This window comes from Chrysemys picta, chromosome 1, assembly GCF_011386835.1.
Source record: "Chrysemys picta bellii isolate R12L10 chromosome 1, ASM1138683v2, whole genome shotgun sequence".
Classification (NCBI taxonomy): Eukaryota; Metazoa; Chordata; order Testudines; family Emydidae; genus Chrysemys; species Chrysemys picta.
Window position 1 is genome coordinate 113773977 of NC_088791.1, and position 14770 is coordinate 113788746.

Sequence of the window (14770 nt, forward strand, 5' to 3'; positions counted from 1 at the left end):
GGGCTCCGGCGGCTCCTCCTCGTAGCGTGCCCGGGGTAGCTCCGGCCAGTTAGGGCCCAGGCCTCGGAGGTCTCCTGGTCGGGAGCTCCCGGCCGCACGTCTGCTCCCTGTGGTGGCTGGATGCTCACTGAGCTCTGGCAGTTGGCCTTTATACTTCCTGTCCCGCCCCTTAACTTCCAGGGGGCGAGGACAGGCGGCGGTGGCTCCACCCACTCTGGTGCCTGCACGTGGGCTCCCTCTTCTGGGCAGGAGGGGAGCCACACCGACTCACTACAGACCCCCACCAGGTGACTTTCTGCACTGCAATTTCCTTATCTGTAAAAAGCAAAAAATAGTGACCTGTGCAGGAGGCTGTTTGTATTTTGTAAGATACTTGTGCAGGTGGTGGTCTACAAATGTGAAGTTATCATCTAATTGCATTCCATCCCAAGTGAATAGAAAGCACTGGCCTGAGAGACAAAACAAGCCATTTCAAGCAGAATGGTTATGTTGCAGTAGCACACAACTGCGACATGACCCCTGGAGATTCTAGGTCCTGTACCCTTTATTAGAAAAATAGGAAGTTTTGAAACATGACATCACAGCTGTAATTAAAAAGTTGCTTCAGTTAGTGCGTGGTCTACTATTCATATGTAGTTCCCAAAAGCAGCAGATGTAGTGGGACTCATGCTTTGGGAGATCTATAGATCAGTAGCACGTAGTACTGAGTAGACAGCAGTAAGAACATTAGTTCAAAGAATAGTAAATGGATGCAGGACTCGTACACAAACTTCTAGGTTGTGTACAAGATTATTAACCAACATGTTTACTGGTGTAATTTCACATTTTATGCAAAGTAGTAGAGCCACACATGCTTTGAATTTATTTTAATCCCTGTTTTATGAAACCAGAAGCTCCTGCAGTGCTATATCCAATTTGGAGATTTTCAAGTTACCATTTTTGATGTTGAGGCTAAAGGCACCATCTCCTCCTACTCTCCCTCTGGTCTGATACAGAGGGAGGCAAATAATGTTTATCTAACCCTCAAAAGAGGTTTAGGACCCTAAGGGCCCAGGAATGAGGATCTTTATTGGTCCCAACTAAACTAATAAGAATTCTGGGATGCTATGTGGAAACACTATCTTCCTTAAGATCCTGACGAAAGATGTGCGTGAAGGACGGACAGGCAGCTGTTTGTATGGTCTCATACCTTTTCTTAATGGTATCAGGTTGCCAAGGGTGGTTGTTGGTTCTCCAGCCCTGGAAATTTTTAAAGAGATGCTCATTCACTTACAGCTATTAGACTTCCTGGAATGGATTCCTGTGTTATGCAGGAGATTAATTATAATTACAGTAGTCCTTTCCAGTGTTTAACTTTAAGCATAGCTAAAGCAATTCAAGAACAAGCTCAGACAGGTTTGTATGCAATACATGTTTATTTTACAAGAGACAAAAGTTCTCTACTACAGCAATTTGAGGAGAAGTTACAAGGGAATATGAGTCAGTTACCAAAACAAGTGTAAAGGTAGTCACCAGTACACTAGCCTGTGTGGTATGGTTACAGTCATCTGAGTAACAGTATATATTTTCATGCACTAGAAAGGCCATAGTTTATGTCAATGACTTGTTCAGCAATCCGACTAAGACACCTAGAGCTGAAGGTGTATTTAGTACCATTTCTCCCTGCTTTAAGAAGGAAGTCTTAAGTTCTAGCAAGAACTTCTCTAAGTTGGAGAAGTCTACTTCACTAGAGCAAAACCAGCTTTCACCAGAAGTAACCTAGTTCTTAGCCACTACACTTTAAGATTGTGGGGAGTATTCCAGATGTAGATTGTTGAGTGCCTGGAGTGTAGTATGCAGTTCGTGTATTGTTTTACATTCATATTTCACCCTCACTTTAGAGAGATACTTCTGGTGACATCATTGCTATTTAGAAAGCAAAAAAAAAAACAATCATTGTTTTTATCTTAGCTCAGCCCCAGGTAGCATGCAGCCCATGCAAGATGTGAGATTGAGTTCTACCCCATGCTATCCAGGGGAGGAAGTGCCTCTCCAGGATTGTGGTGAAGAATGTTTGAACCAGGAGCTGCAAGCAGCTTCATTTCCTACAAGAAAAAAAACAATTCAATCTAATGTCAGGAGGTGGCTGCACAAAGGTTTAAGCTTTCAGACCTTATTTGTTAATCACTATAAAAGTGTAAGAAAAATTTGGTCCTTTACCAGTGAGCTGCAGTAAGTTTGACAGAGCTGATTACAGAAGCTATTTAGTCTTCCCCACCTTCATTCTGATGGTTCCATGGCTTCATCTGGTATTTTACCAGACAGCATGAAGGGTCCCACTAGCCAGGACAGAGGAGTGTTGTGCACTATGTACTCTAGCAGCTCATCCATGTACCCCTGGGCTTTGGTGACCTGTTTGCGGCTCTGGGTCAGGATTCTGCTGGAGAGGTCTTGGAAGGAGTGGACCGTGGAGAATGAAGCCTGGAGCTCTTTTGTGCTGTGGCGAACCTGCTGCACCTTATCCTGGATGTTGGAGGGGAAGCCTTGGATGCTTGACATTAGGGTCAGGCAGGTTGCCTGCAGCTGCTGGATAATGCTCTGAAACATTGTCAGAGCATGAGACTCCAGTTGCTGAAAGGAAACAAGTGGTTAGTGAGGTAGAAGAAGACGACTCTTGAGATAGGCAGAAATGCCACAGCCCAAAGCTGGATCCTGGCTAATTAGATACCTCAGGTTGTACCAAGTCTGTGTCCTCACCCCCTCCTGTCTGCCTCTTGCTCCAGTCCAGCCACATTTGGTGGAGCTTCTCTTGGCCATCTTGAAGCTTCTGATCCACTCCTTGCTTCATGTATTCAATCTGGAGGAGCAAGGAGAAAAGGAGTCTTACCACAACACTTCACAACACAGCACCTTTTATACATCACAAGCATTTTAGAGCATCTACAAGATGCTGGAGCTTCCTCCATGCCAGTGATGACTGGACTATATTTCAGTATGTTTGGCATATATGCCAGAGACATACACAGAGTGCTCCATAGCCAAGAGGAAATTATCTCCCCCCCCTCCGAGTCACTCACTTGCAACACCTGCTTTCTTCAGAGATCTCCCTTTCAGAGACCAAGTTGGCCAGGTGTTGCTTAGCTTGTGAAGTTTGATGGAACCAAGATATTATGGCAGTTGGAGTTGGCTGCTTGCCTAGACCAGAGGTGGGCAAACTGCGGCTCGCAGGCCACATCTGGCCCGTGGGACCCTCCTGCCTGGCCCCTGAGCTCCTTGCCTGGGAGGCTAGCCCCTGGCCCCTCCCCTACTGTTCCCCCTCCCCTGCAGCCTCAGCTCACTGTACCACCAGCGCAATGCTCTGGGCTGCGAGCTCTTGTTGGGCATTGCAGCTGCAGAGCGGTGGCCTGAGCCGGTGCTCTGTGCTGCACAGTGGCGTGGCATGGCTGGCTCCAGCCAGGTGGCATGGCTGCCTGTCCTGGTGCTCCAGGCAGCATGGTAAGGGGGCAGGGGAGTTTGGGGTAGGGGTCAGGAGTGGGGATAGGTGTCAGGGTGGTCAGAGGATGGGGTTGGATGGGGCAGCGGGGGGCAGAGGTTCCCAGGGCAGTGAGGGAGAAGGGGTGGTTGGATAGGGCAGGGGTCCTGGGGAGCACAGTCAGGAATGAGAGGAGGGGTTGGATGGGGCAGTGGTCAGGGGACAGGGAGGAGTGGCTGGGGCAAGGGTCCTGGGGGGCATCAGGGAGGCCAGGCCACCCCTGGCTGTTTGGGGAGGCACAGCCTCCCCTAACTGGCCCTCCATACAATTTCAGAAACCTGATGTGGCCCTCAGGCCAAGAAGTTCGCCCGCCCTGGCCTAGACCCAGGTTAGAGACTAGCTTAGGAAGCAGCTAGTTCCAGTGCAACATGGGTAGTCAGGGAGAACAGGAGAGCCTAGACACCTTGTAGAGAAGACACTTTGGTCTCCGTCTGCTCAGCCCAAATCAGCTCCAGAATAGAATGCTGCAGAGAAAGTTCCTACCAGATCAATGGTTTGATGAAGCTGGGAGAGAGTCTCTTGGATACTCTGCCTGGTATTTTTAATCTTGGCTAGAGAATGCTGGTAGGCACGGTGGCGGAGTTTGCTTGACAGGGAGCCTAAGCGCACAAAGTAACTTTGAGGCTGGAGAGGAGCCACTCCATCCTCCTTTATAGATGTTGCAAGTTCAGCTGAAAGAAATAAATGGGGTTTGACACACAAAACAAATCACACACTTCATGCCTTCCTCCCTTTTGCCATACTGCTAGACTACAGCTACTTTCCATATCTTGTTGGATTCATTATGTCAGGAAGTTGCTAGATGTGTCACAAGCAATAGTAACCACAGCTATTCCTATTTGGAAATTGCCTTTTCAGGCACATTTGATAGCTGCACTAGGAAGAGTTGAAGGGATTTGGACACTAACTCATTCCCCTTCATCACTCCCCACCCGAAGAGCCCAATACATCTCATTGTCTGGATAGATAAGCCTCAGGATACAAGTTACATTCTAACCATCTCCACCTACTTTACAGTAGCCTGTGAACTGGTCAGCACTGTTCAGCTACCTTTGATGGTACAGGAAAAGCAGATGTCTAAATGAAGGACCAGGTGGGTGAATGCAAGACAGGCTGAGCATAATATTTGGCTCCAGCTTTGCAGGTCATAAGGTGAAAAGGGCCTTCTTGAAAATAAAAGAACTAAGACCTCTAATGAAGGCAACCAGCATCTCATGATTCAGATGTGTTCTGACCTAGTTCCTCATCTGTTATGGGGAGATATTGATCTAACAGCTCCTCCGATTTCTCCAGCACTGCTTCCACACCACTTGCAGCCATCTGGCCCATTCTTGAACCCATGACTGTGTTCACACTGTGGGTCATAACTGACTTGGTGGACTCCATACTCTCTTGCACAGCTTCTCTGGTCACATCTACTAAGCTGGAGAATCTGCTGGCAGCTTCCAGTTTGGATGGCACCAGCTCCTTGGGGTCTGAAGCAACCTACAGAGGTGACAGCAGAAGATATTTGATAATGAAGAAAAATTTATTGTTTATAAAATTCTCTGCTTGAAATCCAGAGGTCTGTCCCTCCTCCCCCCCCACCATACCCTTTCCTCAAATTCTACATAGCTTTCTCTAGGGAAGAATCATTATACCACAATCTAGTTGATCACTATTTACTAGACTTTAGCTACCCTCCTATTTTTGCCTCATTCTAGATAGGCAATAAATCTCTGTTCCTGGGTAGCTCCTTTACATGATTCAGCCACTTTCCTGAACCAGAGTCTGTTCATGAGGCTGCCTCCAGAGCTCTGGACTGGTCCAGTTCTTACCCTACATGGTTTATGTGGCTACAACCTTCTCTAGAGAAAAGCAGAATAAGTTTACCTTATCCGCTGTAATTTGAAGGCTTGGCAGCTTCTCTTCCAGTGTGTCCAGTCCCTTAATAGCATATTCATTTGCTGTTGCAACTATAGAGAAAGGCAAGTTTAGTCCCCTACAACTCAAACGCAGTTTGATCAACTAAAGTGCAGGGTCATTGCTATGACGACAAATTCAGCCAGGTCTTCTCCAAGGGTAGTAAGCTACTGGAGAAAATGTATGTAGGATTATGATGGAGACGCCATCCCTGGGAATTTAAGTCAAGATAGAATGTTTTTCCTAAGACATATGCTTTACTTCAGCCTTAGCTATTGGCCTTTATTTCAGGGAAGTCCTGCATTATTTTTGGGGCTTGTGTTATGCAGCTGGTCAGATTAGATGGCCACAGCAGTCCTTTCTAGCAACCAAACCCATTCCTGCATGAACCTTGATATTTAGAGGGACCTGACTTTTAGGTGTTCAGCACTTCTGAAAAATGAGCCCCTTAAAAATCTAAGCATGAGCACCCAGGAGTCATCCCCAATTCCTTATTTCTAAAAGGCCATTAGAATTTAACAGGTTTCGCACTCAAGAGGATTACTTTATGTGGGCAATCTATGGATTGGGTTAGTCAAGTTGTCTGTGCATCACTAGAGGCTGAAGACAGTCTTGCAGTCACTGAAGTTATTTGGCAATGACTTCTCTGCCGGTGAGAAACTGACCAAGTCTCAAAATAGGCAGGAACCTTAAAATGAAAAAAGGTAGGTGCTCAGCAGGGTAGGATCTCTGGACTGTAGTTATATCAAGGAGTAAGGAGAAAACACCCTCCCCCCACCCAAGCATAAGTGCAAGATTATAGGCCTTCAAAAAGAAACACGAGACATGGGACTGTGAGCCATTGCACTCTATGTCTGCACTTGGGATGGAGACACTTATGTTCATTCATAAAACAACCTGCAAGCCCAGTTTACTCACTCTGTGGTTCAAATGAAGTCAGAATTGGCTGTGCCCTGCTGGCTGCAGCCTCACTAATGGTCTTCACTCCTTTCTCTGCCACATCACACAAGGACTTTAGGTAGGGGTGGCTCTCCTTGGTGGAGGTGTAGGCAGTTGCAGCCATGTCATAGGCAGAGCTGACCAAGGGCAGACTGGCCACCCGCCTCAAGAGATTCTGCAAGCAAGAAAGGGGGAGAGAGAGATTTGTGAAAGAGCCACTGAGAGCATCATACTGAAAAGCCTACAGAGGCAGTAAAGTCAGTTAGCACCTTGCAGGTATTTCATAGTCATGAACCTTTCCTCCCACACTAATTCAAAGGCTCTTAAGTTCTCAGCAGTCTGAAGGGTTACAGAGTCAAATGGTCCTCTAATTACTATGGGATACTGTATTAACTAGCTGAAAGATCCAAGTGCAAGTCTTCCTCTTTGAGGAGAGACCTATTATTGCAACTGAAGAGCTATTAGTTATCTGGAAGGTTTATTCAGATTTATAGATCAGTTCCTAGAGTAGCTTACAGCTAGGTCAAGCTTGGCATGTTTTAAGAAAGTTTCATTAGTGCTGAAGAAAGCCAATCACACTGTCTCCTTCATAGGATGGGAAACAATCACCATGAATATTCAGCTCTGGAGTCACTCAACTCCAGACTATGATGGATTGCTAGAACACAAGAAAGACCATTGGTTTGATCCAGTATGGCTAAATCTACCCTAGTATATAGTCTTCCAATCATGGCCAATGCCAGATTGCTTCAGGAGGGAATCAAGTGATCCATCCCCTGGTGTTCACTCCTGGTTTCTGGCAGTCAGGCTAGAGAGACACCCAGAGCATGAGGTTGTATCCCCTGGCCATGTTGGCTAATAGCCAGGAATGGACCTCTCCCCATGAACTTATACTTATGGCCTTCACAACATCCCATAGCAATGAGTTCCACAGGTCAGTGTGTTGTGTGAAGTAGTTTTTTCTTTTAAGCCTGCTGCCTATCAGTTTCACTGGGGGACCCCTGGTTCTTGGGTCATGTTTACTCCTTCACAACACTTCCCTATTCACCTTCTCTACACCATTTGTGATTTTATAGACCTCCCCTTAGTAATCTCTTCTCTAAGATGAGCCACCCCAGTCTTTTTAATCTCACCTCATATGGAAGCTGTTCCATGTCCCTAATCATTTTGGTGCCTTTCTCTGTACCTTTTTCAATTCTAATACATCCTCTTTTGATATGGGGCAACCAGAACTGTGTGTGGTAGTCAAGGTGTGGGTATATTATAGATTTATATAAGGGCATGATGATATTTTTCTGTTTTATTATCTACCCATTTCCTAATGATTCCCAACATCCCTAGCTTTTTTAACTGCTACTGCACATTGCGGATAGTTCTCTGAAAACATCTGCTCAATGGACTTCAAGAAGTTTCTTTTGTGAAAACAGCTAATTTAGATATAACTTGGTGTGTGGGATTATGTTTTTTCAATGTACATTAGCTTGCATTTATCAACATTGAATATTATCTGCCATTTTGTTGCCTAGTCACCTACTTTTCTGAAATCCCTTCGTTCTTTTCAGGCAGCTTTGGACTTCACTATTTGCAACTTAATGTAATTGAATGGGACTCTCTTCATTTCCTACCTGTACTTTGCCAGCTTCCATCCTCCCCTCCTTACTAAGAGATAGAGAAGCCCCATTAATAGATCCTCTCCTAGGGGATGTCTCTGTCCAAATCATGTACTCCTCTGCACCTGATGGCTTTCCCAACCTCCACACTTACTTTAAAAACACTGCTACAACTTTTTTTACATTTAGTAGAATATCTTTTAGACAGTGATAGGGGAGAGTCAGTATATCACCCTCTTAATACCATGTACATACCTGTTGCTCCTGGTTCTCTAAGGAAGAATCATTTATTTGCTTCTCAGAAGACATAGCGGAGTCAGATACAGCTGAAAGGCAAGAGAGGTGGAGCAGTTACAGGTCAAGAGCACAAACTCATTTGACTAATGTTGCAGCTTAACAACATTCACATCAATCATAGCTTAAGAACTATGAAATATCTAGTTAACCTCTTAGATAGAATTTACAGACTATTTCTCACATATGATGTAGGATTAAAAGAATCTCTGAGCAGTCACATTTGAGAGGAGTTCTCTCTCACAAGCCTAAAGTCTTGTTCTTACATATCAGGCAGAAAAAAAAAAAAAAAAAAAGCCAAAGCTATCAGTTATAGATCACAGTAAAGAAGCCCCCAACTTAATGCCTCCTCTCTCTCCCCTATCAGGAGATAAGTAGAAAAGGAAAAAACAAAACAAACAAACAACCACAAACCAGAAATACAAACTGCATCACTCATAAATTTTAAAAAGTAGCATTTTACACAAATTACTATATACTTGAAACTAATAAATGCATAAAGAAAACAAAGTGTTTTTATTTACCATCATCTCATCTACAATAATTATTTACCTGGCCTTATCAGCTGTACTTGATATTCCAGTAAGTACTCACATCAACCTACTCACCTTTTATGTACCTCTGGTGATGTCTTTGGGGAGAAAGGTGGTCAGGAGCTGAAGACTGACAGTTCAGCAAACCTGTGAGAAAGAAGTACTCTCTGCTGTGACCAATGAGGATAGAATGTATGTGGGACAACATACAGGGGTTCTTGGGAAAGTGAATAATTGTACACATATGATTGCAATTGACCCCTTTGGTTAATTTCTTAGTAGTTCAAGATGAACTCTCCTGTGAGCAGTTTGGTCCAGATCTACAGAGGTCTTAAGGCACTTAATACCCATTGCTTTCAATCAAAGTTAGGAGTCTAAATAACTTTAAGGAGCTAGGCCTTACTACTCTGTGCAAGTGTTTCTTATTAATGTAGAGCAGGCAGTGAGAGAGCCAATCTGCATGGATTCACTTTGGGTAATTTAAAAGCTACAAGTGTATTATTGTGAATTTTTTCAACTTATTTGCTATAGGGTAATATTATAAGTAGTATAAATGAGAATCAAACCTGGGTCCTGAGTAACTTTCCCTTCCCATCATCTTACTGCCTAATGAGCAGCAGGGTTGGGAGAATCTTTGCCCATAACCCATCCTAAAATATAGCTTGCTACCAGAAACCATCTCATGGTATAACTCAGTGGTCCCCAACCTTTTCGTGGCCAGTAGCACATTCATGTTTTCAGAAGAGTGTGGCGGGCGCCAACAATTTTTCAAGGCTTATTTTGTATTTGTACATTAAATAATACGAAAAACGTAATATTTAATATTACATAATATATGAATCCAGAGAGAAGAGAGAAGCTGGAGAGAAGCCGTGAGGACAGAGAACACTGGCGCCTGCAGCCCTGGAGTTCTCCGTCCCCAGCAGGCGCAGGGCCCTGGCTTCTCTCTGGCTTAAGTCACGGCCCACGCCTGCCAGGGACCGAGAACACCGGCGCCCGCAGCCTGCAGCCCCGAAGTTCTCTGTCCCCGGCAGGCACAGGGACGCAGCTTCTCTCCCCTGCTGGGCACTAGGCGGGAGCACATAAATGTCTCGGTGGGCGCCCTGGTGCTCGCGGGCACCGCGGCACTCGCGGGCACCGCCTTGGGGACCACTGGTATAACTTGTCATTTTTGATTAGTTATTGCATAATTGGGTAGAACAGCAAAGGGCAAGAGAGACATGGACAGAACAAAAGAGCTAGAGGTTCTTTAGTTTGTTCTTCGTCCATGTAGCAACTTCTCTTCTCTTCATTCTCCACCCTTTATTATTATTTGTATTATTATAGTGCTGGGAACCCCTGTCATGGACCAAGGCCCCACTGCGCTAGGTGCTGTACAAGCAGAAAACAAAAAACAGTCCCTGCCCCAAGGGGCTAACAGTCTAAGTAAAAGACAAGAGACAACCGATGGAGATGGACAGATGTGGGAGTACAAGGAAACAATACACCTCTACCCCGATATAACGCAACCCGATATAAGGCGGGTTCACATACAACACGGTAAAGCTCTGACACGCTGCTCTGAGCAGCTTGTTAAGGGTGCTGGGCCAGTCCGGGGCTGAGGGGTTGGATAAGGAGCAGAGGGTCTCGGGGGCGGTCAGGGGCTCCCCCGCCAGGGTCTGGGAGGCAGGAGCTGGGGGAGGACACTTTTGGGGGCCCTGCAGTCCCAGAGTGGCCCAGGGGATTAGCGGGAGGCCGGGAGCAGCCCGCTCTACTTCCCTCACACCAGCTCCAGCCGTGTCGCTTGGGGGAGGGGGCTTGGAGGAAGGGATCCCCCCCGCACTCACCAGCAGCGACGGAAGCGGAGCAGCCCGGCCCCAGCCCGCTCCACTTTGCCAGCTCCCAGCCGCAGTGCTCCGCTTCCCACTGCAGGTGAGTACGTGGGGGGGGGGCATCCTTTCCCCAACCTCCCCGCACTCACTGGCAGCAGGAAGTGGAGTGCCGCGGCTGGGAGCTGGCGGAGTGGAGCGGGCTGGGGCCGCAGGTGAGTGAGGAGGGCATCCTTTCCCCAACCTCCCTGCACTCGTCGGCAGTGGGAAGCGGAGCAGCCCGGCCCCAGTCCGCTCCACTCCGCCAGCTCCCAGGTGTGGCGGTCCGCTTCCTGCCACAGGTGAGTGCAGGACCTTTCCCCAGCCGACCCCCAGCGACACGGCTTGTGCCGTGGCAAGGAAAGTGGAGATGGCTGGGGCTTTGCTCTGCTTCCCGCCACAGGTGAGTGTGGGGGGCGGGGGGCATTCTTTCCCCAACCTCCCTGCACTCACCGACGGCGGGAAGCGGAGCTGGCGGCTGGGAGCTGGCGGAGTGGAGCGGGCTGGGGCCGGGCTGCTCCACTTCCCACCGCTGCCGTGAGTGCCTGTCAGGGGATGGAGGTGTGGATAGGGGTCAGAGCAGTCAGGGGACAGGGGGGTTGGGTAGGGGGTGGAGTCCTGTGGTGATTAGGGATGGGGGTCTCTGGAGGGGGCAGTCAGGGAACAAGGAACAGGGGGAGCCAAAGCAAGTTTGATATAATGCAGTCTCACCTATAACACAGTGAGGTTTTTTTGTCTCCCAAGGACCGCATTATATCGGGGTAGAGGGGTATTATATTTGTCAGCATGATAAGCTGTGGTCTCAGCACAGCTAAACACTGTTAAGTTTTTTGTAGGCCCGCACCTTTAGAAATTCAGCTAGCCCAGGGCAAATCTCCCAGCTACAGGAAAAGGTCCCTGATGTGCACTGAGCTGTCCATGTTGTCTCCAAAGGAATGGGGACACTTTCCTGCAAATGGTACTCCCTGTATGATGATATCCTTATAGACGGCCCCTTGGTCATTGTGTATCAGTACCCAGATTTCTTTGCCTAAGCCTGTTTCCTTGTGACAGATCCTTTTCCTGAGCTCACATGCGTCTAAAGAGTCCTAGTCCTGCATTCCTCTCACGAGAGCAACTCACCCAAATGCAATCTCCCAGGCAGCTCATTATGGATTGAGACTTTTTATGTACAGACCTTATGATCATGTCTCAGTTGAAAGTTCAGCAGATGGTCTCTAAGGAATCCAGTAGATATATTGGGAGTGAAGTGATATCAGGGAGATGTTATGCTGATACAAAGTTTGGCAAAATTGTGCTCAGCTGGTTCTCTGTGTTACCAGGCAGCAGAATGCACCTTTATGAAAGGCCTCATTTGAGCTCCAACCTAAGACTTTCCCCACCCCCACGCTGGTGGAAATGGAACTATAACTGTGGGTCACCATGACCCAGTACCCCTGAGAGGTCAGAGGGCTCACTCTACACCAGTACAGACCCCCTCACCTCTCATTTACCCTTGTAGCATATCCCTGGCATCTAGCCCCCCCCGAACCCTTTTTTATTACTTTGTCATGACTGTGTTGATGGAGTCCATCTCTGTGCTCTTCTTTTCCTGAGACTGGAGCCTTCTTCACCTCTCAGTCATAGGGAAAGGTAGAGAGATCCTGGAAGGCAAATTTAGACTGCTGGGTAAAGTCCAGGACCTCTATGGTAGCATTCTCTGAAATGCTTCCAGTTCCACATGCAGGGCCAGACAGACAGGCAGAACTGCAGGATCTCACTGCATGGTTGAGATTGTGTAGGGAGGAAGGTGTTAGGTTTATTAGGTGCTGGGGAAGCTTTTGAGAAAGGAAGAGCCTGTACAGGAAGGACCAGAATTGCTGGCATATAAAATTAAAAAGGTTAGAGAGGAGTTTTTAAACTCTGGCTATGGGAAAACCAAGAGGGTGAGAGGAGCACACTGTTTGGACAAATACATCCCTAGGGGAGGCTCTATTAATGGAGATTTTTGATATCCTAGTAAAGAGGAGAGGATAGAAGTTGATAAAGTACACGTAGAAGCTGAATAGAATCAATCAAAAAAGAGTCCCCTTCCATTGGAGATATGCCTATCTCCTAGAACTGGAAGGGACCCTGAAAGGTCATCGAGTCCAGGCCCCTGCCTTCATTAGCAGGGCCAAGTACTGATTTTGCCCCAGATCCCTAAGTAGCCCCCTCAAGGATTGAGCTCACAACCCTGGGTTTAGCAGGCCAATGCTCAAACCACTGAGCTATCCCTCCCTCAATTACATTGCATGAAGGCAGACAACTAAATATAGACACATTTAATAAGTGCTTGTGTACAAATGCTAGACATCTAAGTATTAAGATGCGGGAACTTGAGTGCCTGGCCTTAAGCGAGGCTATTGATAAAACAAGCATCACACAAACTTCGTGGAACGATGAGAATCAATAGGGGACGGTAGCATCAGCATAAGGTATATAGCAGTGGTTCTCAACCCATTTACTATTGTTGGACGCATCCAATACTACCTGTATGGCCCTGAGGATGTCACACGGGCTGCGGCTGCGTGCTGATTTGGCCGCAGGTTGAGAACCACTGCTATATAGGAATGACAAAGTAGGTTGTGCTGGTTAGGGAGTGGCACTACATGTGAAAGAAAGCATATAGAATCAACTATACGAAAAAGCTTAAATGAATCAAAAAAATACCATAGAAGTTCTGTGGCTAGAAATTCCATGCTTTATGAAGAAGAGCACAGCAATAGGAACAGACTACTGACCACGAGGGTGATTGAAGAACTCAAGGAGATTAGCAGCTACAAAAATAGAAAACTCAGTAATGGGGGATTTCAACTATCCCCATATTGATGGCGTAATGTGTCGCCTCAGGACAGGATGTAGAGAAAATTCCTAGACAGCATGAATGACTGCTTCTTGGAGCAGCTAGTCCTAGAACCCACAAGGGGAGAGGTAATTCTTGATTTAATCTTAAATGGAGCACAGGATCTGGTCAAAGTAGTGACTAGAGCTGACAGCTCAGCCATAGTGACCATAATATAATTAAGCCCCCACAATAGCACTTAGTTCCTATTTTTGAAGCTACACAAAAATGAAGAAACTAGTTAAATGGAAACTAAAAGGAACGGTCAAAAGAGTGATGTGCCTGCAAACTACATGGAAACTTTAAAAACACCATAACAGAGGCTCAAAATTAAACAAAAAACAGTAATAGGACCAAAAAAAAAAAAAAAAAAATTCCACCATGGCTAAACACAGTAAAAGGCGACTAAGAAGCAAAATGGCATCCTTATAATTTTTTAAAGTCAAATCCTACTGAGGAAAATAGAAAGGAACAAACTGACAAGTCAAGTATAATTAGGCAGGCCAAAGGAGAATCTGAAAAACAGCTAGCAAAAGACAAAAACTAAACAGCAAAAAGAATTTTAAGTACAGCAGAAGCAAGACGCGTGCCAAAAAGTCGGTGGGGCCACTGGACAATTGAGGAAGACAAGGCCGATGTGAAGAATTTCAATGAATTCTTTGCATTAGTCTTCACTGCACATGAATGTGATGAAAATTTCTATACACGAGCGATTCTTCTTAGGTGACAAATCTGAGGAACTGTTCCAGGTTGTGATGTCACTTGAAGGGCTTTTAGAACAAATTGATAAAATGAAACAGTAATAAGTCACCAGGACCAGATGGTATTCACTCAAGGGTTCAGAAGGAACTCAAATATGAAATTGCAGTCATGGGATAAGAGGGAAGGTCCTCTCATGGATCAGTAACTGGCTAAGAATTAGAAAACAAAAGGGTAGAACTAAATGGTCAGTTTTCACAATGGAGAGCAGGAAATAGCAGGGTCCCCCAAGAATCTGTACTGGGATCAGTGCTGTTCAACATATTCACAAATGATCTGGAGAAAGGGTTAAAACAGTGAGGTGGCAAAATTGTGGAAGATAAAAAAAATTACTCAAGATAGAGAAAAAGCTGACTGGGAAGTGTTACAAAGATCGCACAAAAGAGGGTGACTGGGCAACAAAATGGTACATGAAATTCAAAGTTGATAAATGCAAATAAATGCACATTGAAAACTATACATACAAAATGGCATTTAAATTAGCTGTTGCTACTCAAGACAGATTTTGGAGT

General features: G+C 46.1%; 1 protein-coding gene across 5 annotated transcripts; it reads right to left on the reverse strand.

The window, feature by feature from the left end:
* Positions 1-1396: 1396 nt before the first annotated feature.
* LOC101941081 (perilipin-3-like) lies at positions 1397-10659 on the reverse strand. 5 transcript variants are annotated; one of them, XR_255324.4, is made up of 9 exons: positions 8865-9211; positions 8218-8288; positions 6332-6527; positions 5384-5466; positions 4747-4996; positions 3995-4182; positions 2708-2836; positions 2200-2610; positions 1397-2084 (listed from the first exon to the last, which is right to left on the reverse strand). XR_255324.4 is itself a non-coding variant. In XM_005288038.4 (8 exons), the coding sequence occupies exons 1-8, from the start codon at positions 9031-9033 to the stop codon at positions 2260-2262; spliced, it is 1437 nt and encodes a 478-aa protein (XP_005288095.2). In that variant the 5' UTR covers positions 9034-10659; the 3' UTR covers positions 1397-2259. The 5 variants fall into 5 exon arrangements, 4 of the variants coding, with proteins under 4 accessions (XP_005288095.2, XP_065423109.1, XP_065423103.1 ...); XM_005288038.4 differs by having other exon boundaries at positions 1397-2610; positions 8865-10659; XM_065567037.1 differs by having other exon boundaries at positions 1397-2610; positions 8809-8885.
* Between the last annotated feature and the right edge of the window lie 4111 nt (positions 10660-14770).

Coding starts and splice junctions, on each gene's coding strand:
- LOC101941081 (XM_005288038.4), bottom strand. CDS start 9,033: ATGTGTACAATTATTCACTTTCCCAAGAACCCCTGTATGTTGTCCCAC. Junction 5,467..6,331: donor GACTTCATTTGAACCACAGA/GTGAGTAAACTG, acceptor CTTTCTCTATAG/TTGCAACAGCAAATGAATAT. Junction 4,997..5,383: donor TTCAAATTACAGCGGATAAG/GTAAACTTATTC, acceptor TCACCTCTGTAG/GTTGCTTCAGACCCCAAGGA.